Below are 20,274 nucleotides of genomic sequence, written 5' to 3' on the forward strand. Positions count from 1 at the left end.
AGGTGTCCTCATAGCAATTACAGTAGTTTGGAAGGAGTTGACTGTGCTAGGATCATAGCATGTATTTCAGCTGCACTATTAGCATTCCATCTTAGGGGAGTTTATTGTTCCACTTTTAGTCATTATAGCGCAGTCCTGTTTAATATTGCATGATACGTGGGTCACCATAAACTTGGTACAAATTGGAGTGCTGGTGTTACATGAAATGAAGCGCCTTTCTGAATGCAGCTGTTGTTTTCCATGTAACAAATTAGTATGTTGACATTTGCCCCTGGTGGATTTCATATTTGCTGAAAGGGTTTTAGGGGCTCTGACAGCATGAATGGTTTGTCCTACAGACTTCAGAGAATAGATAAAAGCATCCTTGTTCTTCATACAAAAGCACAACAGATACCTTATTGATGGACACACAGAAAGGGATGGCTTGTGTAGCTGCACATAAAATAAATCGAGAGAATAATTTTTGAGTTGCTACTTATGCCTTTATGTGATTTCTTCCTCTCATCTTTTTTTCCTGATTAAAAAATGCATTTTCATTCACTTTAATAACGAGCTCAAGAGCAATCAGTGATCTTTTAGTAAACCTAAAATATTTGTTTCTTTTTACTTGGCTTACATATTGCTTAAGAAGGGTGGTTTTAAAATGTTATAAAAGCAGTTACTGTTTAGGGATTACATTAAATAACTGTCCCAGATCCCCAGGTAACAGAGAGGTAAGATGGAGGAGTCAAGCCTCTGGATCAAGAAATTAAGAGTTGCATATAGAAAAGACAAATATATAAAAATTTGATTTAAAAGTCTGGTTTACTCAAAACAGCAAAAATACATGGTCTTTTGACATCTCTTTCCTGTGAATATATTTGGAGGGACAGCCTTGTCATTCACGGTTCAAATGTACCTTCACTGCCAGATCATTGAGCCTTCCTGGAAAGCTGCTTACCTCACACTTTTGCCCCAACCCTGTTAAAAACCATCATAAAATGCACTCTGGGAAACAGACACACACACACACACACACAAACACTTCCAGTAAAAACTATGATAGAAAGCCACAAATAATGAAATCTGCCAGTGATCAGATAATAATACCCACCCCTGCCAATGGCAACAGCAGACTGGGGCAGTCAGGCCCTGTGTGGAGTCCATCCATCACTGCTGTCACTTCTGTGGGGTGCATATCCATCCGGGGGAGGGAGCAGAGGGCAAAGCCCAGGGGCACAGGACCAAACATGGCTGAAAGACAACACCACAAAAACCCAGGAACCCAGAGGGGGAAGGAATGGAACGACTTAGTAACTGAACACAGAATCTCACTTACAGAACGTTTCCCTGCTGGACTGTCAACTCCGTGAGGACCTCAGTCCCTGCCCCATCTGTTTGTGAGTGTACCCCAAGCACCAGGCACAGGGCCTGGCACTTAGCTGGTTCTCAGTAAATGTTCGCTAAATGACTAAGGGGTTCAGCCTCAGTATCCACCTTCTGCGTCCTCTTTGTCCAGCCCAGTCAAGAATTTATGTTCCCTGAATGGAATCACTTTGTGAACCACAGAACCAAAGCTGGTCCCACTGTGTGTGTATTCAGAGTAACATTAGAAAGAAAAGCTGGACAAGCTTGCTGTTCCTGCTTGACTTTTCCTCGTTTTGAGCCTCCATTTTCTCACCCAAAGGGAAGAATCCGCAAGGCTCACAAAGCTGTAAGACTCAGTTAAAAACAGAAAGAAAAGATGGATGTGAAGGCATTACTATTGACTTTATTAATGGAAGGATTTATCTTTTTGGAGGTCACTGATGGAAGAGTTAATTTAGTAAGGAAAATACAAAGACTTTGTGAGTGACATAGTGGTGTTTTAAAATCAGGCTTAATTGGTTTCCTGAAGCCACCGGGGCCTGTGGCCTCACGCGGGACATGCGGACAGCCTTTTCTGTCACTCGGGTGGGCTGCTCTGCAGTTGTCCCTCAGCTGTTGCCTCAGGTCATTTCCATGGAGGTGGGAGCTGAAGAACTGTGAGAGCTGGTGGGTGGTCCTGGCCCCAGAGTGCCTCCTGCAGTGCAGGGCGCAGGGCCTCCTGCAGAGTGTGCTCACCCCCCACAGCACGCTGTCTTCTGTGTGCCCTGTACACACACATACACCAGCCTCTCCAGAGCTGCTTCTCAAGCAGGATCTTGGGCCATGGGTGTTACAGGACAGAAGTGTCCCTTCAGCCATCCGTGCACCTCCCTTGAAACAACCCCACCACAAACTGGAACACGAGGTGTTTCTTCTCAGAACCACAAACAGAGGTGTGGGCAGTGGGCCACCCTGGAAATCAGGGGGCTGACGCACAGTCCCTAGCCTCAGTTTCCTTATTTGCTCTTTGAAAGTGGAGATGTCACCAATGACTGTCAAGTCGCTTTCCATCTCTAAGGCCCTCTGGACTCCAGGCTGCTTCTTTTCCAGTTTATGGAAATCACTTTGCCCACTTTTCCTGAGAGGGGAAGTGTGAGATCCCAGGCTGTCGCAGACAGCTGCCAGAGTGGCTGTGTTTTAGTGGAAAGTCGGCTTCCTTCTCAGGTTGCTTAACATAGCAAAAGCTTCTGGAGAACAGAGAAGCCCAATGTTTCCCTCTAGCTTTTTGACGTCATTTGCCCGTGGGTGGGTTCCCATCCGCTGCTGCCTCCCCAACCACACCAAGTTTAATTGCAGATTTAAAAAACACCTCAGTGTGGCAGGCCACCTTAAGAAGCAGTTTAGCTCAGGAGCCCTGCCACTAAGCTGTGGCCAAGAGAGCTGGTTCCTGACAGTGCCAGAGTCCTGTCTGGAGGAGTAAATTAACCATCCTCTCCCTCCCGGCCCCCTGCCAATAAAAGCAGAATGTTCACTTTACATTATCTCATGGGGATTTGAAGAATCAATTCTACACATGGACTTGAAAGCTCTTAGCTATCTAAGAGAGAGTAAGAGAGAGGGACTAACATTTGTGACAGGTTTACTGTGTGCCAGGTATGGGGTAGGCACTTGACTTTTTTCTTGATTTAACTCAGCTACATAATCATCATACACAAAACTGTCAAACAGTTGGTTATTAGACCACTAAGAACCTAAAGCTTTTCAAGAAGACAGTGGAAAAGCAGAGAGAAGGGAAACCAGCCCTCCCGCCCAGCCCTGGGAAGATGGATGCCTTTGGCACACTTAACACTGTCCATGCCAAGTTTAAAACCTGACCATGTCCATTTGGAATGCACAAATAGGAGGCACTGGAAATACACCTTTAACACAAATAGTTTGCTTTCGAGTATCAAAGAGTTCAGCTGAGTGACTGCACATCTAGCTGCTGATAAGTAACAGAGATGTTAGTTTTATTCTAATATTTTCCTTTCTAAGTTAAAAAAATAATTTTGCCAACCTTCCTAGTATGTACTTAGGTGGTTAGTCTTCAAATGGGTAATAGGTGGTAAATTCAGGAGAACTGAACTTGGTTGCCAAAATAAGCAACATTGCCCATGACATTATGGAATAAAAACTCCCTCGGCTCAGTCTCAGGCTTTGAGGCGCCCATTGCCTGGTAACATGAGCAGTATTCGCAGTGAGGCGCATGTGTGGAAATCACGCCACACAAAAGCTGTGACTCAAGTCTGTTCTCAAAAGAACTGACGTAATGGCTATTAATATTTTATTTCACATGTTACAGTGTTTGCAAAAGCAAATGCTGTAGTTACGGTTCCCTGCATGGACACACTCCTGCATAATCCAAGTTTTCTTTATGCCAGGTTTTCTTTCCACAGAAGTGTTCAGCCCAAAGGGGAATTTTCAGAGCCTTAAAAAGATGAATGAAAGAACAAGAAAGAAAATTTGAAAACAGGTAAGCCGTTATAGTTACACAACTGTGAAAAATATGACACTTATACTTAGAAAATGGTAGGAAGTGTTTTCTTTTTCTTGTTTGGTGTTATTTTCCTCCCACGTGAAACTGGTGAAGAAAAACGGAGAACTGCTGTGGTTGAAACTTCCCTTAAGGGAGGGCAGCCCTTTGTCAGCAGAAGAGAAGTCAAGTCTCCCCAGAGTAAGTGCCCTAGAAGGCGGCTGCTGCGATGAGGTGGAACACCTGTGTCAGAGCCTTTGTGAGTGGCTGCAGACCATGGCATGCTCAGGTTGGGAGGGAGCCACCAGTTTTGGGCAAGGGGGCTCCGCTGGTTCTGCTGTGATGGGGATTTTGCAAAAACAGTTTTGAATTAAACATCTTGTAGACTTGTGTCTGATGTGAATCAGCTGTGGCACACAGGCACCTCCCACCACGTGGAACAAGTGAGCTGCCTGTTTTCTCATAGGCACAGTGGCAAGCAATGGGCCTCTAAGAACCCTGTCGGGTCTGCCCAGGGATTCCAGAACCAGCCTCTCACCTTCTCCAGCTTCAATGTCAGCTCGTCTGTCCACCCCAGGCCACCTCCCCTCCGTGAGCCACGTTCTGTGTAGGGCTTTGGATCCGCGTGTCCCTGCCCCTTCCCTGCCAATGGGCTGACGCTCTCCTCACTGCACTCTCACACTCTCCCCCTCCCTCCTCACCCCCAGGCCTCCATGAAAACAAACCAGTGCCCTTTCCCAGAGCCTTCCTGACAGCTGGCTAAACAGGTATGACACGTGTGTCCCCCCTATGGGCTGTGGCTCTGAGACTGTGCTGTCTCCCGCTAGGCCCTGGGCCCACGTAGTGCCTTAGTCCACTGGGCCGGCATGAATGCTGGGCCAGCCCCCTGTGGCAGGCTGGTGGGCTGAAACCATGCTACCCAGCTGGGATTCAGCTTCTCCGTGGTCATGTCCCAGCCTAGCTCCTCTGGCTTCCAGGTGTGCATGTGGGTCTCAGGTGGCCTGTGGACCTGGTCAGCTCTCCTTGAGGCTTGAGGGGAGTTGCTGCTCCAGGCTCCCTGCACCCACTGCTCCTGCTGTTGACTTGAGGGTCTGTCCCTAACCTCAGGCACCTGGTTTCATAATGAGCAGGCAAAGGGCAGAGAGGGTGCTGATTGGGACACTGACCTTTCCAGCTCTTTCCCAGGACAACGCGGTGCCATCTGTACAGGACCTCTCAGGTGCACTTGTCCATAGTGGGACTGCTATGACGTTTCTGCACAGAAGAATTTTTGGTTGGGGAGGGATGGTCTGTTAGATGAGCCATATGGCGTCGCCCATTTTGACCATTTTGAAAATGATCAGTTATCAGCAATTTAATGCCATCTGTCTTAAAAGTTGAAGAGACAGAAGAGGGTCAGGGCCCTGGCCTGATGTTATGTTTGCTAGGTAACACACTGGGTTTTTTTGAGAGTATTATGTTACAAAACATCAGTATTCTACCTCAGAGAATGCGATTGTTACTATTCTTTATGCTGTTATTTTTACGGCTACTACTAGAGGTCCCTTGAGAAACACTGGTAAAATAGAGGGAACACTAAACCCCCCTGGGAGCCACCACTGTCCTGGCCCGGCCCAGGCCAGCTCCTGGCTTTCTGCTTGGGCCTTGTTACTTGAAAGGAGCTCGCCCTCACCCCCACTCCTGTCTTGTCAGCCAGTGTGGTTAGTTTCAGTGATAAGGGATGTTGGGTGATCAACAGCCTCAGAGGTACAGCTGCAGTTTCATTTTCAAAATGTCATGGCAGTAAAAAAGCCTTTTGCTAATAAAAAGGGTGGGGTTCATTGCCAAGTGGCATTCATATCCATGCTGTCGCTGCCTCACCCACATTTCCTAGAGCAGACGCTGGCTCAGTGTCGTAGGTGAATGATGTCATTTCAGTCATAACGTAATTTTCCAGCTGGCCAGGATGGAGGAGGGTTTGTTATTGTGGCATGTTTTCCAGTGTGCCTGAAGAAATGGGTCTGTGACAGTACCCATTCTGTTCTCACAGGTGGGTCTGAAAGATACAAAGTACCTTTCCCTTCAGGAGAAATGTGATTCTAGTAAAAGCAAAGTAAAATTTTTTTTCTCAAGAGATTTCTATATTACATATATAAATATGTATATATAAAATTAGTGGCATTTTATATGGACATATAAATGGACATAGTGTTCTCCAGTTGTGAGAACACTGAGCTTGAAGACTCAGGGCAGGCTGCCCAGTCTCTAGTCTTATTTCTGCCCCTACTGACGGGACTCTGGTTTAATCTTTGCCTTGATTTCTCCAAGGAGAAAATGAGACCTCCCAAAATGTTTGTTTGTGTGTTTGTCTGTTTATTTTTAACCTGTTCACTGAAATACAATACATGCAGAAAAGTGCATATCTTAAGTATATAATTGGTCAAATGCTCACAAACTGAACACGCCTCTATAACTAGGACCCTGATCAAGAAATAGAATGTGATCAACACCCCAAAAGACCCCTTTCCATCACCTCCCACTGACACACACAAGGATCAGTGCCCTGACTTGTACAATATAGATTTTTATCCAGTGAGACCCATGTTGGGCTTCTGACCTGCAGAACTGTAAAATGGTAAAGTTGTGTTGTTTTAAGCCACTGAATATGTGGTAATTTGTTTCAGCAGCCATAGAAAATGGATCAAATGATGCAACTGGTAAAGAGAAAGTCATGAGTCAAACCCAGGGTTCTGTCCCCATAGCCTGAGTTCTTAAACCGCTATAACATACATGTATTGCCTTTAACTTTAATAGGCTTTCAGTCTTCCATGGAGAGTAAGAAGGTAAATAAAAACCCAAATGCCAGGCAGCATCAGGCTAAGCTGGGAAATAGGTAGACCATGTCTTTGAAGAACACTTATGTGCCCATCCCACAGTCCTCAGTTCAGAATGCCTCCTGTCTAGAGAAATTTAGAGATAGATACTAATACTTTAGTGTGAATTATTTTAGTATATTCTTCCTTCCTAAAGTCTTTGCATTCTGGAAGACCCAAGGAATGCCTCTAATCTTTATGAGAAAGAGGGCTACACTAGGGTGCTGTAGTCCACCTGTGGACTGATGAACCCAATACCAATAAGCAAACCCTTTCTTACTGCTTAACTCTACCATAGAAACAGAAAGCCAGAATCTCTCTCATGTTGCCGTATAGCTTGGGGTAACTAGGCTTGGAAATTTGCTATGAGCTTTCTAGGAATAGTTTGCTTCCCTGATGAAAGAGATGGCTATCGCTGGCACAGCACCCTTCCTCTTCCACCTTTTCTTGAACATGAACGTGACTGGTGCTGCAGCGGCCAACTTGCGATCGTGAAGCTGCAAGCCTTAGGAGGAGCGTGGACATAGTGAGGACAGTGGAGCGGAACACAGACCCGGGCTCTGCCTGCATTGATGAGTCACTGAACAACCCCAGCAGCCCCCCACCCCCACACCCGCAGGGCTCTTGTTATACTAGTGTGTGTGCCAGTGTTAGCTGTCTTTTCTGTTATCTGCATCTGAATATATTCCAAACAGATCCAGACCCCATTCTAATCACGAGAAGGCAGCCACCCAAAAATGGGGACGTGGGCACTAAAGAATTATTTAGAAGGAGAGGAGTTCCTTCTAAGTAATTTCACCTTGGTGTACACATCCAAGGAATGACAGATCAAGGGAACAATTGCAGAGAAATGGAATATAGCTATAGATATTGAGTAAACATGGTGCATGCCATTTAGAGAGAAGAAATGCAGGACTTGTAATTTTAAATGAAAGGTTAGTTTAAACCAGGAGACTTTGGAGAGCAAAACCTTTTGTTTGTTTTTGGTTCTGGTGAGGTTTATTACCTTTTAAAGGGAACTGCTGTTAAGCTCAATACCTGAGAATGACCATCTGTCCCAGACTTTCTAGGAACACCCTGTTAAATATGAGACATATTGTCCCTTTACCTCCACAGGGATGCTGCATTGGTCTGTTCAGAGTCCCACACTGAGACTGGGAAATATGGCTATTGTTTTTTTTTTCTCCATTTTGATGTATCAAATAAAATAAAAAATAAACAATAAATTTTTTTTATTAAGGTATTATTGATATAGACTCTTATGAAGGTTTCACATGAAAAAACATTGTGGTTACTACATTTACTCATATTGTCAAGCCCCCACCCATACCCCATTGCAGTCACTGTCTATCAGTGTAGTAAGATGCCACAGATTCACTATTTGAATATGGCTATTGTTTTAAAAAGCTCAGTTATTTGTGAACTCCCAATACCAGGTGATCCTTATCCTTCATGGCTCTTACTGATATGGTAGGGCACTGTTCAAAATTCAGAGACATTTACTTGTAAGCCACTGCTAAGAATATCTCTGACCAGATAAAGATAATTTGAGCAGGCTGATCCTTTTCACAAGAGTGGTGATATATATTGTGGCAGCTGAATGCTTCCTTTACAGCCAGGAGAACAATCATCAATTCATTCATTTAATTCATGAGTTTTTTTTCTATTTACACTTTAAACAGACATGCCAGTTGTTTGCTTAGATAACAAGCTCTGCCTTTATTATAAGTCATTAGTGACTAGTAATAATTGAAACTGTGTTTGGATTTCAAAACTACAGTAAACCTAATTAATTCTGTCTTTGTAATATGGAATTTGTAGTGACTGACTTGAACTAGGCTGAAGATGTCTGCGCCCCCTCCAAGTGAAAGTTTGCTCAATCATTTTATAGCCATCAGCAGGGTTGATAGTAGAATTTCTCATAAGAAAAACTAAACCAGAGCTTAAATCCACGTGCCTATAAGGAGTCAGGCAGCAGATGTAAATAAGCGCCTGGTAAAGAATTCTCTATGAAATTCTTATCCTCTCTGCCTACTTTTGATGGAGACATGAATAGAAGACAATTCACTTTTCTCCTAATCCTGCTGTGAGAAAAGGGAGATGGGAAAGCACACACGTGATTGTAAATGACAAGTGGACTCAGCCAGTGGTGGGAGGACAGGAGGGAGTGGTGGAGAGCGGTTCATCAGAAATTCAGATTTCCATGGGCAGCTTGTATTTATTGACCCATCCTATATCTAGGTGCTTCTGAAACAAGCTGATGTTGATCAAGCAAACAGGAATATGAGCCAGGCTTCCTGTGTTCGAATTAGCTGTGACACATACTAACTATGGGATCTTGGACAAACGATGTAGCTTCTCTGTAGCTTGGTTTACTTGTGTGTAAAGTGAAGATAATAATAATCTCTCTCTCATGGGGTATTGCCAGAATTGAACAAGGCAGTGAACATAAAGTACTGTGCCTGGGGGCGAATAAGCAACATCTAGGAGTTTACTGTCATCGACACTGTGTTCTTCCTCTCCTGTTTCTCCACCAGCTGTCAGGGAATACTTGAACTCAGCTTCCTTCAGTGTCTTCTCCAGGATCTGACTTTGATGTGGCTACAGAACTGGTTCTGACACTCTAGGCCCTAAGGTAGCTTTGGAATTTCAGATCTGCAGGCAGGGTAAACGTGTGCCATCTTCCGCACCAGCATCTGCTTCCAGGACTGTCCGTCTGTGGGTCCCTGCCGTGTCCAGGCCTAGGGCTGTGCAGACACCATGCGTACAGACGTCTCGTGTGTCTCCGCCAGGCCTCAGCACACCACTTAAATGTTCTGACTACATCTTGGGTGTGTTCTGGTTCCCACGGAGCCTGACTGGGAGTCCCAGCTGTGTTCTCAGCTGTAGGGGCACCTGATGCCCCCCTTGTTACTTTAGGTGCTGAGTACCCTTTGGGACATGCCCACAATTTCTTTCTCAAGATAAGAAATGTGGAAGACATGGTCTGCGGACCCAAAGGGTGCTCGCACTCTGGTTAAAGGAGTGTGTGACCACAGTGCTCTTGTGGAGGGTGGTGCAAATTACCCAGATGTGTCCCTTCTTGAAGCAGCCTTCCAGACTTCCACATGACCACAAAAGATGGACTTGTACGTGCAGTGAAAACCAACAGGATGAGCTATTATGGTTCTCAGTTGTGCCATTTTATTGCCATCCTGGGAATGAAGCAAAGATGCATTATTTTACTAAATAAAGATTTTTCCTGTATTACAGGGGAAGCTAATTTTATTAGCTCTTTTTATGGGAACAAACATCATCACCCTGGGTGGGGAGGGCGGGAGTAGGGGGCTGTGAGAGAGAGGAGAGGTCACATGCGCCCATGCAGTCCAGTGGAGGCTGCCAGCCTGTTTTAATTGGTAATTACTCACCAAAGGAGTTCTCCAGATCATGCAGTAAATGCACGGTTCCCGATTCATAAATAATTTAGAGATGATTTAAAAGACCTGTTCAGCTGCGGTAAATATTGTTCATGTAGTTTGGGTATGGGTGTGTCCCCGGCATCCAAAACACCAGTGTTCAGTGACTTCCCCACAGAAGAGTTATTTTTTTGTTCTCATCTTTAAGAATCTAAAGACCCCTTAGGTTGAATATGTACCTTAAGATTCAAAAGGAAAAGCATCACTCAAATTCTGGTTCTGCCTCTGATTGTGTAGCTTTAATACCTGAGGCATCCACGCGGCTTTTGTTAGCTTTTCAGGCGAGCCTAACCCCTCCTTGCCGACAGCGCCACCTTCCAGGCAGAGCAGCCTGAGTTCCGTCACCACCTCGTGCCCACTGAGGGCCTGCACTGCCTCGCCGGGCGCGCAGGGCTCGGCTCTAGGTGGTGCTTTCCGTGGACGAGTTGGCCGGTGGGGTGGAAAGGATGTGTCCACCACTCTGTTTATGGGTAGCTGAGCACCCTTCCAATGGTGGTCTCTGTTTTCTAGAGCCAGAGGTGGTTCCTGTGTGTTGTCATTGCCTCACTGTTATTTTCCCTGCTAGTCACAGGCAAAGGCCAACACAAACAGAATTATCATGTAGGCACAACTGTTTTTGAGTCCCCAGTGCCACACCTGTTCCCTCCTTGTGCCTCACAAGGAGCCCTCTCTCCTCCCAGCTGCCATCTGTGCTGAGCTTTAGAGCCTTGCCCCATCTCACATGAGCACCCACATGGGACGCTGCTGGGCTCCAGGCATCGGTAGTACACCTCAGTGTGCAGCAAAGCCACGGGCTTCTCCCAAGGCAGCTGCTCAAGGCAGCTGCTTTCACTCAGAGATCGTAAACTTGTAGCTCCCATCCATAGGTGTACGTGCTTTGGCATAGTGTGTTTCAAAATTGTTGTCTGTAGCCTGTTATTTTCTACTTCCCTTCACTGTCACCTTTTTCCCTATATTGTTACTGCCCCTCTATTCTCATTTTCTACTTCATCTTGTTATCTACTTCCAGTAGTGGAGGAGGAGATGCGGGAGTGGAGGAGACCGGGAAAAGAGGGGAGATGGGGGTACAGGAGGTCTTATCTACCACCTTCCTTTTGTAATCTGATGTCTTCATTATACATGTTTCCCACTTTACCTTCTCTGCTTCCCCCATCTCCTCCCCTCCCCCTTCCCCTCCTCCCCTCCCCCTCCCCTCTTCCCCTCCCCTCCCCCACCCCCTCCTCCCCTCCCTCCTCCCCTGCCTCACCCCCTCCCCCATTCCCTCCACCCTCCCTCACCCCCTCCTCCCTTCCCCCATCCCCTCCTCCCCCACTCCTCCCCTCCACTACCCCTCCTCCCCTCCCCCACCTCCTCCTCCCCTTCCCCAATCCCCTCCTCCGTCTCCTTTCCCCATCTCCTCCTCCCCTCCCCCATCCCCTCCTCCCCCACTCCTCCCCTCCCCCAATCCCCTTCTTCCCTCTCCCACCTCCTCCCCTCCCCCCACCGTCTCCTCCTCCCCTCCCCCATCCTCTCCCCTTCCCCATCCCCTCCCCCACCCCTCCTCCCCTCTCCCACCTCCTCCCCCTCCCCTACCTCCTCCCCCCTCCCCCAATCCCCTCCTCCCTCTCCTTTCCCCATCTCCTCCTCCCCTCCCCCATCCCCTCCTCCCCTCCCCCATCTACTCCTCCCCTCCCCCAATTCCCTCCTCCCCTCCCCGGCTTCTCCCCTCCCAGTCCCCTCTTCCCCTCCATGTCTCCTCCTCCCCTCCCCCATCTCCTCCTCTCCCCGGCTCCTCCCCTCTCCGTCTCCTCCTCCCCTCCCCCCTCCCCTCCTCATCTACTTCACCTATTGTCTCCTTTCCCCATCTTGTTACTCACTTTCCTTGTTTTGTTGTGTCTTGGCACCTGAAGCCGTTTGAATTTATGACCTTTAAACCATGTCTTCTTGAAAAAAATTAGGTGTTTTTTAGAACAGTGAGACCACTGTGTATAATATAATGGTAGATTCCTGTGTTATTCATTTGTCAAAAACCCTTAGAATGTATCACACCAAGAATAAGGTCTGATGTAAACTACAGGCTCTTGGTGATGATACTTATTAATTGTAATAAATGCACCCTTCCTGTGGGGGTGTTGTATGTGTGTGGGGTAAGGGGGCATGTGGGAAATCTCTATAACTTATGCTCAGTTTTGCTGTGGGCCTAAAAGTGCTCTAAAAATCGTTCTATTTAGGAAAATGAAAAGTCAAGCTTTAGTAAAAATGCGTGAGCAATAGAGGCCAGGGGGAGACAGTAGGTACTCAGGTGTATTCCCCTTGAGGGCTCCTGGAATTGTCCTTAGGGACCCATCTCTAAGCACCCGGCACCTGCTTATCTAAGCATCCCCTTACGGTGACCTGCCTTGTGGGGACTCCTGGCATAGGACAGGGTTAAGAAGCAGCAGGTATTGCGTTCAGGACTCCGGGCTCTTTGGGGGCATCAGCAGAGGCGTAGTGAGCTCCTCCTGCTTTGCTCTTCCTCTCTACCTCCCTTCTCACAAGGGAGAGGCAGAGGCTTTGCGGATCAAGAGGTCTGGTAGCCCCGGGCCGGTTCTATGGCGATGGTATAAATGTAGGGAACAGAGGTCCCAGTCATGGCTGGCGTCTTCCCCTGGCTAGACTCTGAAGATGGAGCTCAAGGAGGCGTGATGATCATTGCACTGCTGGGCTTGGTGCTGGTACACATGGGTGCTAGCCAGAGTCACTGGTCTAAATCCAATGGCCCTGGGCAGAGCAGGCCAGAGTGAGCTAGCTTCAGGGTCAGCAGTAGACACACCTGCTCCGTTACTTGCCAGGTATGTGAGCTCTGCCTTGAGCTCCTTACTCTACCTCTCTGTGCCTCACTTCCATCATCTGTTAAATGGGGATAATAATGAAATCAATCTCCTCTGGTGTGGGCTAGATTAAATGAAATGATGTATATAAAATTCAGTGCCTACAAGGTAGTTAGTAGTTTAAAACCTATACATGCTTAAGGTACTCTACAAGAAGATATGGCAAAGAAATAATCAATCCTCCCATGTTTTCTTTCATATGCTACCTCTATAGCTTTTCTTCTTCCTTCCTAATTACAACCCTTAAATAGAATTCCTGTCTCATATCGAATTTACCGAGTATCATAATTCCTCCAGGTGGTAAAGATATCTCGAGACAAGTGCTGGGCATAGAAGCCACAGGGCATAAATCTGCAAAGAAGTAAAAAGCTAACCTTCTCAAACAATATGGCTTCTCTCTCACTTACCAACTTTACATCTCCCTGTATGGCTCCAGAAGATGACTGGTTAGCCAGAGACAGGTAAGATTCCTCAAGGGAGGAACAACCTAAGACAGGCACAGTCGCAGGGGGGCCAGCAGGTGAGAAATTGGGGATCAACAGTGGTGAGGCTTAGAACCTCACCCCCACTGTTTTGAGAGAAATCTGCATCCGTGGATGTTTTAAGGCCTTATCTAGCTTGGATTAACACATAGTCTACAGGCACACACCTGATCATCTACATTTGCTCTCTTACAACACTAAACTATGTTTTCTACCTTTATCTTGCATCTACCTACCACTTCAGCAGTTTATTAAAAATAAAAATAATAATAATAATAAAGGGAGAAATGTGGGATCCACATATAAATCAAGTATAAAAATCAAACGAATATTCTTATCTGACCTGATTGTTTATAATTCATAACACATGATCAAAACCGGAAGTTTCTGTGATGAATGCCCTTGTACTGTTCACCATGTAAGAACTTATTCACTATGTAAGAATTCGTTCACCATGTAAGAACTGTTCATTATGCTTCAGAAGATTGGAGACTGACGAGAATTAGGCTTGAGATGGATTAATGATTGTGCATTGAGCATTGACCCCCCTATACAGAATTTTGTTGTTAACAACCATTTGATCAATAAATTTGAGAGATGCCCTCTCAAAAAAAAAAAATATTCAGTGCCTAGCCTGAGAGCTCGGACTGTGTGAAGCACATAGGAAGCACTCAAGCAATATGAGTCTTTGGAAGGAGGATATGATTTTGGTAGAAGTCTCTGGAATGTGGCCCTTGGGTTTCCCCAGCTTCTCTTTGCTGTAGTCATGTTGGCAGTTTGAGCGAAAATTCACTTAGATTAGTGAGTGGATGGTCCACTGCCTGTTTGCTATTTAGAATTCTTGAAGGATCACTTATACTAACTAATGTCAGCTTTTTCTCTCACATTGATCAAAGTAGAAAGTAAAGCTTTTAGAACTGGTTTCCACCTCCCCAAAAGAACACTCCCCTATCCCCTGAGGCTCCACTTTTGAGACTACAAGATGTGACCACAGTGGGATATCATATGGGGCAAATGGAAGGTACTGGTCCATACTGGGCAGTTGTAGAATCAGAGGGAGCAGTGGCCCTCCAGGTCATCAGGGGCACCCCTTTGCCTTTGGGACAAATGCGTCCCCTCCATTAGACTGCATCCAGGAGAGAGGGGCTTGGAATTTCACTGGGAAGAGGGGGCTGGAGTTAAGCATTTGATTTGTAAACACACCAGTGGAAGTGCTGGCATACATCACTTTACACCTGAGGAACGAAAGAGAAAACTGTTTGGAACCTAAGGGTAGGGGAAACTGCAGATTTGACCTCCTTCTCAGATTACCCGAGGCTACATGAGCCTACTTCAGAGGTCCAAATTAAATTGGCAGGTCATTAAGTCATGCAGCAAAAGTTGCTTTCACGGTTATTATGAGACCCTTAGAACTAGTTTGACTTTGGAGGGAAAGAGGCTATTTCAGTCCTTCCTTCCTCTCTATAATGGGATATTGGGGTCCACATGTTGTTGAGATGGTGAAAAACTTTGAACCCGTAAGAAGCTCAAGCTTGGTGAACATAAGCCTGTTTTCTGGAGGCACCTCCCAAGGGTCTGTGTAAAAAGGGACTCTGCCCCTGAGGGGAACTGGGGTCTGCTGCAGTGTAATGGGAGGGTGGCTTGGGCTCTCCTGGTCCTTAACAAGAGCAATTTCCTGCCCTCTTGATCCCACTCCGGCCTGCTCTGACCTGCTGAGACAGCAATGGGGCTGAGCCCAAATTTTGGGCCTCCCCCTAGCCAAGAGTTGGGCTGCACTGGCTACATCTCCCTGGACAAAGCAGAAGTAAATCACACCCCAGCCCCTGCTTAAAGTCTGATAAAAGTCCCCATTTCCGCTCCAAACTGCATGCTTCCTGAAGGACTGGAGCGGCTCCTGAGAATAATGAAGGCGCCCTGGCCTCTGTGGGAAGCTGTTCTCCATTAAGGGGCACAGCCGTCTACTCTGTGGGGATGGAGCCCTGAGGAACAGTCTTGACAAACTGTTTTCAGACCAGAAACGGTGTCTTTAACCCCGAGGGTCAAGGCAGCAGACACGCAGTGCCACGTGGTGTTTGTGGGGAGGCAGCCCCCCTGGTGGTCCCCTGGGGGGGACAGGAGACTTCACCGCCCATTGCGATGCCCCCGCTCCCCGCTTCCCCAACTCATGGTGCCCCATCCCTCCCTCCTTCCCCCATCGCAGTGCCCCCCACCTCAGTTCCCCCCTCCCCCCACTGTGCCCAACCATCATCCTCAGCTGCTGGGAGAGGAAGAGAATTATGATGAAGAACACAGGCTCTTTGAGAGGTGAAAGTATTACTTTCCCACCCATCTCTTGTTTGGGGAAAAGGACACATTTTGTGATTAAAAAAATAAAAGAACTGGTTTTTAGGATGAAGATGTCACTGAAGTGATCACCTCGCGTCCTGTGTAATGATGAACCAACAATCTGGCATTTGTAGAGGTGGCTGACACAGACTCTTTCAGGGACAGAGAGGAAACCCACTTACAAATGGGCCCTGGCAGAGCGGGGACTGATGGCCGCTGGCTGAGCAGGGCCACGACTAAGATTCTGAGAGCTCGGAGTGGGTGAGGAGCACGGGGCGGACGGACACATCAGTTTAGGTCAGAGTAGAAAATTCTAAATGTTCATTCTGTATGGAAGGTGGGCAGGAAGTAGGTTATCTGTTAGAAAGGAATATTGAATATTACTCCCTGAAGTGAGCTTAAGAGCATGATTGTTGCTTTCTTCACTCACTGTTGGAAAAAGCAGTCTAAAAATTCTACCTAATTGAGAAATTCTGACCTTTAGGAGTTGAAAGAAAAGGAGGAAATTCTCCTTGAAAGAATTTCTCTGTCCTTTTATGTCAGAATTTTGTTAACAACCCTAAAGAAAGGTTACCAAAATCACATTCGATGTTTTTAATTTAGTTTTAAGAAAGAAGCCATTTCCTTCCTTGGGAAATAGGTGCCCAGAGGGCCCCACGGGTAAACCCAACCTTAGGGAGCAGGTTGGTGGTACAAGAGAATTTGGGGTCTGGATCTTAACTGGAAAATTGCTTTGCTCGTCAAGATAAGGTCACGTGTCCCACTGATCACAGGGTCGTTTACACCAGGTGGAATGCTCTTCCCATCCAGGAGGACGTTTAAGCCTCGGTGTTTCTCAGAGGACAGTAGCAAGTACCTTTATGTTTATCACTGGTGGGAAGGAAGGATTGTGGTCGGGAAGTGGGAATTCAGGGGGGGCATTCCAGCAATGCCAGGGTCCGTCCTGAGCCCAAGAGGCACCAGGGCTGCAGTGGTGTCTGCTAACCAGCAGCAGGTGGGGCGGGTCTGGTGGAGACCACAAAGGCTTTTGGAGGAGAAAAAAATTAAAGGGCAGGAAAACAAAATGCCACCCTCACACAGCTGCTTTTGTGCATTCCTTCAGACCCGCGCAGACTTTGATTGTTTGCATAAACGGTCTCTGGATAGGTTTCCACACTGGGACGGCCTGGTCACCACAGAGAGGGCAGGCTTTTCCTTTGTGAACAGTCTTGCTATGATTTCAGCCATTAGCTTGTGTAACCTTCCTGGGTTCAATGGACGGGTCAGCCCCACACTTCATCTAACTGCATGTGCGCTGTCTGTGTCTCTAGTTGCAGACCCTCCCAACACAGGCTTGCCTTTCAGCCCGTTTACAAGGCCTGAAGTTACTTCTGTTTTGTTTTAGCCAAAAGGGTGAATGCGGCCAGCAGTATGTCTGGAATGTTATTTACTTGGTACATTTCTGTGGCTTTTCTTAGTAGCGTTGCACATGCCAGAGCAGTGGGTCATTTACTTGAAAATGCCGGGCTTCCCAGTTTGTCTTCTACACGGGGCAGCTTTCTCAGTAAGAGGGAGCTTAGCTCCTGTGCCTCTCAGCTCCTTCCTGTCTGCACGCATGCCTTCTTCCTCCTCCTTCCTTCCTTCCTTCCTTCCTTCCTTCCCTCCCTCCCTCCCTCCCTGTTTTTCTTTTCTGAGCTAGTGCTCTGAACTACTGTTGGTACCCGCCGCACCCCTGGCTGGGCCCTAAATACCCTGAGCACTTCCAGTTCCTGGGGTTTCTGGTGGGCTCTGCTGAGAGCCTGGTGAGAGCTCTTCGTCTGTGTGCCTGCCCTGTTACTCCTTCATGAAAGCTGTTGGTTTGGGCACACAGGCCTCGGGCGATTTCAGTTGAGTCCTCTGAGCTGAAGGGTGATGTTGTGCAAGGGAAATCCAGGTGGGGTTTTTCCGCTGTGGCCATGGGGGTGGAGGGCAGATCTGTAAGCAGTACTGGCCTGCACAGAGCTGACATGATGGCAAACCAATGGCTTTAGAAGGAGAGAGTCGGTGTGTGCAGTTCCTTACTTTGAAAGGTTTCACAACTGCTTTTGTTCAATTAATGGAGGAGAGGATTTTTTTTAAGACCAAATTTTTCATTAATAAGTTGTAAACAAGTCCTGGATAAATGACATGCCGAAGATGGAAGCATAGGAGGTATTCTGTTTGCCTCTTTCTTCAGCCCCCCTCCCCTCCATTTCATCTATGCAATTCTAATCATGGTATTTTGGGTTTAAAACCAGGAATGGAAAATAAGATTAGATAAATCTCCCCAGCTGCGGCCAGCCCTGGGGCTGTTTGCACACCTGGGTGGGTTAGTGCCCATTCCTCTCCCTCTCTCAGACTCTCTCCCCTTCCTGATGTTGTATGGCACGGACACACAGAAGCCTCTGCAGATGGGAAGTGATGGCTGTGAAAATCTTTGCCTTTATCGGACTCTCCTGGAAACCTCACCCAGCCATAGCTCCTGTCAGTTTGATAACTCCCAAACCAGCCCGTCTAAAATGAAAGATTTTTCGTTCCCTTCTTCTGCATGACTTCTCAATTTGTTCATAAACTGCTTGGAGTTTTGGCTGACGGGTCTGCTTTGATCACGGTCTTAACAGTGTGGGCTTCACATTCTCACACCTGCTCTTCTGCAGTCCACATTTCAGAGTAAATGTTTCCATTGCCTTATAATTTCTTCCATATAAAACTCTGGTGCAGGTTACTTATTACAGGTAATAGCTGTTTGATGATGGAGACAACTGCTTGGCAGAAATGGCAATGTGAGCCACTGCCAGAAGGTAAACTGCAACTTTCTTTATTTCTAAAAGCATCTGAGCTGCAAGTCATGATGTAGCATGCTTGTGGTAATAATAGGCTCCCAGACTGCAAGAGCCGCCATGGGGTAGCTCAGAGGGCAGGCTCTAACAAGACTCCATGTGCTTTCTCCCTGTTATCCACAGCCCACACATCATCTTCCTCTCTCAGAGCGTCTTGACAGGAATGCGCCATCTCTGTGGGACCCGTCTCTGCCACGAAATTGCTCATGCCTGGTTTGGCCTAGCCATTGGGGCCCGTGACTGGACGGAGGAGTGGCTGAGTGAAGGGTTCGCCACTCACCTGGAAGATGTATTCTGGACCCAAGCACAGCAGGTGGGTTTGAAGTGACTCTAAGCATTTCACTGCCTGGAGTCAAGTTCTCTTCATAGTAATCCATTCATTCAAAATATACGAATTCATGCTTATAATGCACTAGGCACAGTTCTGTTTTCTGGGGAGGGAGCCGAATCAATGAGAGGGAAGTCTCTGTCCCATGGGAGTCACAGTCCAGCCTGGGAGAGAACAGAGATGCAAACAAATCTGTACCATGGCAGGTGGTGAGTGCTGTGAAGAAACATGCAGCCGACGGACCATGGTGGGACGTGCTTCTTTAGAGGGCACTTAGATATGGGACTATGAACAATGACCTGAAGAAAAGGTCATGCTGGGGCATATTCAAGCATTCCTTATGAGCTATGCTTGTGGTGACATTGCGTTTTGTGTTTCTTAATAATGAGATTAAAGTGTAAATCAGGAATCATGATCACAGATGTCCACTGGCGAGTAATGAAGAGTTCAACAGTTGGTGTAGCTCAGGGAATGGTGAGGACTGTGGAAACTTGGTCCAGTTGCTCTCCAGCTCTATCCAGTTGAAAGGAGGGCTCAATGTAGATCACACTTTGAGTTGTTTAAAGGAAGTTGTAAATCTGGATTTTTGTGTGAAATTTACTAATTTTAAAAATGTTATATAACCAAACATACCCAGAGGGCAGACCTGGTCAACAGACTCCCAGTTTACAACCTCTAAAGATTGGCTGCCAATTCTAATGAGGATCTGTCAGCTAAATTGCTTTCTGCTTATTTTCTGGTTACTAATATTTGGTCTTTTCCTTTCCCCATCATCCCTAACCCTAACAACCCAGACTGGTTCACATTTTCTGAAATTCCCAATTTTGTGAATACCTATATGATTTTGTTCAAGTCCCTTCTGCCTGTTGAAGTCCTATTTATTTTTCACTCACCAGCTACAGGTCACTTTCTCTGGATAGCGCAGACTGATCCTTCCACTCCAGTCCAGTACTACTCTTCTAGAATCTTTGAACTCCGTACAATTTGGCATGAACTTACCTCTTTTCTCCTTACTTTTTTCTTCTTCCTTCTATCTTCACAACCAGACGATGACCTCTTTCAAAGGAGCTGTGTCTTGCTCCTCCCCCACCCCCTGCACAGCTTAGCTGTTGAGCTAGTGGTAAGCACATCTCTCTGTCCCCTGCCACACAGAGTGGGTGAAGTGAGGCCACATGGCAGGTCCAGGAAAAGCCAGGTTTGGAGCTGGGTTTGAAGGTGGCCTGGGCTCAGAATCCCAGCTCTGAGGTACACAGCTTTGTGCGTGTAGATAGCTCATGCAGCCTCTCTGATCCTCAGTTTCCTCATTTG

At 46.8% G+C, this 20,274-nt stretch overlaps 1 protein-coding gene across 14 annotated transcripts in view; it reads left to right on the top strand.

Annotated features, from left to right (window-relative positions):
• Positions 1 to 20,274, top strand: part of AOPEP (aminopeptidase O (putative)) — a 340,655-nt gene that overhangs the window by 168,043 nt on the left and 152,338 nt on the right. For 13 of the 14 annotated variants that reach the window (XR_005053840.2, XR_012127791.1, XR_012127790.1 and 10 more), the window contains one exon: positions 18,762 to 18,951. The exons of the other annotated variant lie outside the window; for it this stretch is intronic. Coding sequence is in view for 9 of the 13 variants with exons in the window: in XM_036991161.2 (XP_036847056.2) it covers positions 18,762 to 18,951 (190 nt within the window). In the remaining 4 variants the exon portion in view is untranslated. The remainder of the gene's footprint in view (positions 1 to 18,761; positions 18,952 to 20,274) is intronic. 14 annotated transcript variants of the gene reach the window in all.

The sequence above is a fragment of the Manis javanica genome, chromosome 2, assembly GCF_040802235.1.
Source record: "Manis javanica isolate MJ-LG chromosome 2, MJ_LKY, whole genome shotgun sequence".
NCBI lineage: Eukaryota > Metazoa > Chordata > Mammalia > Pholidota > Manidae > Manis > Manis javanica.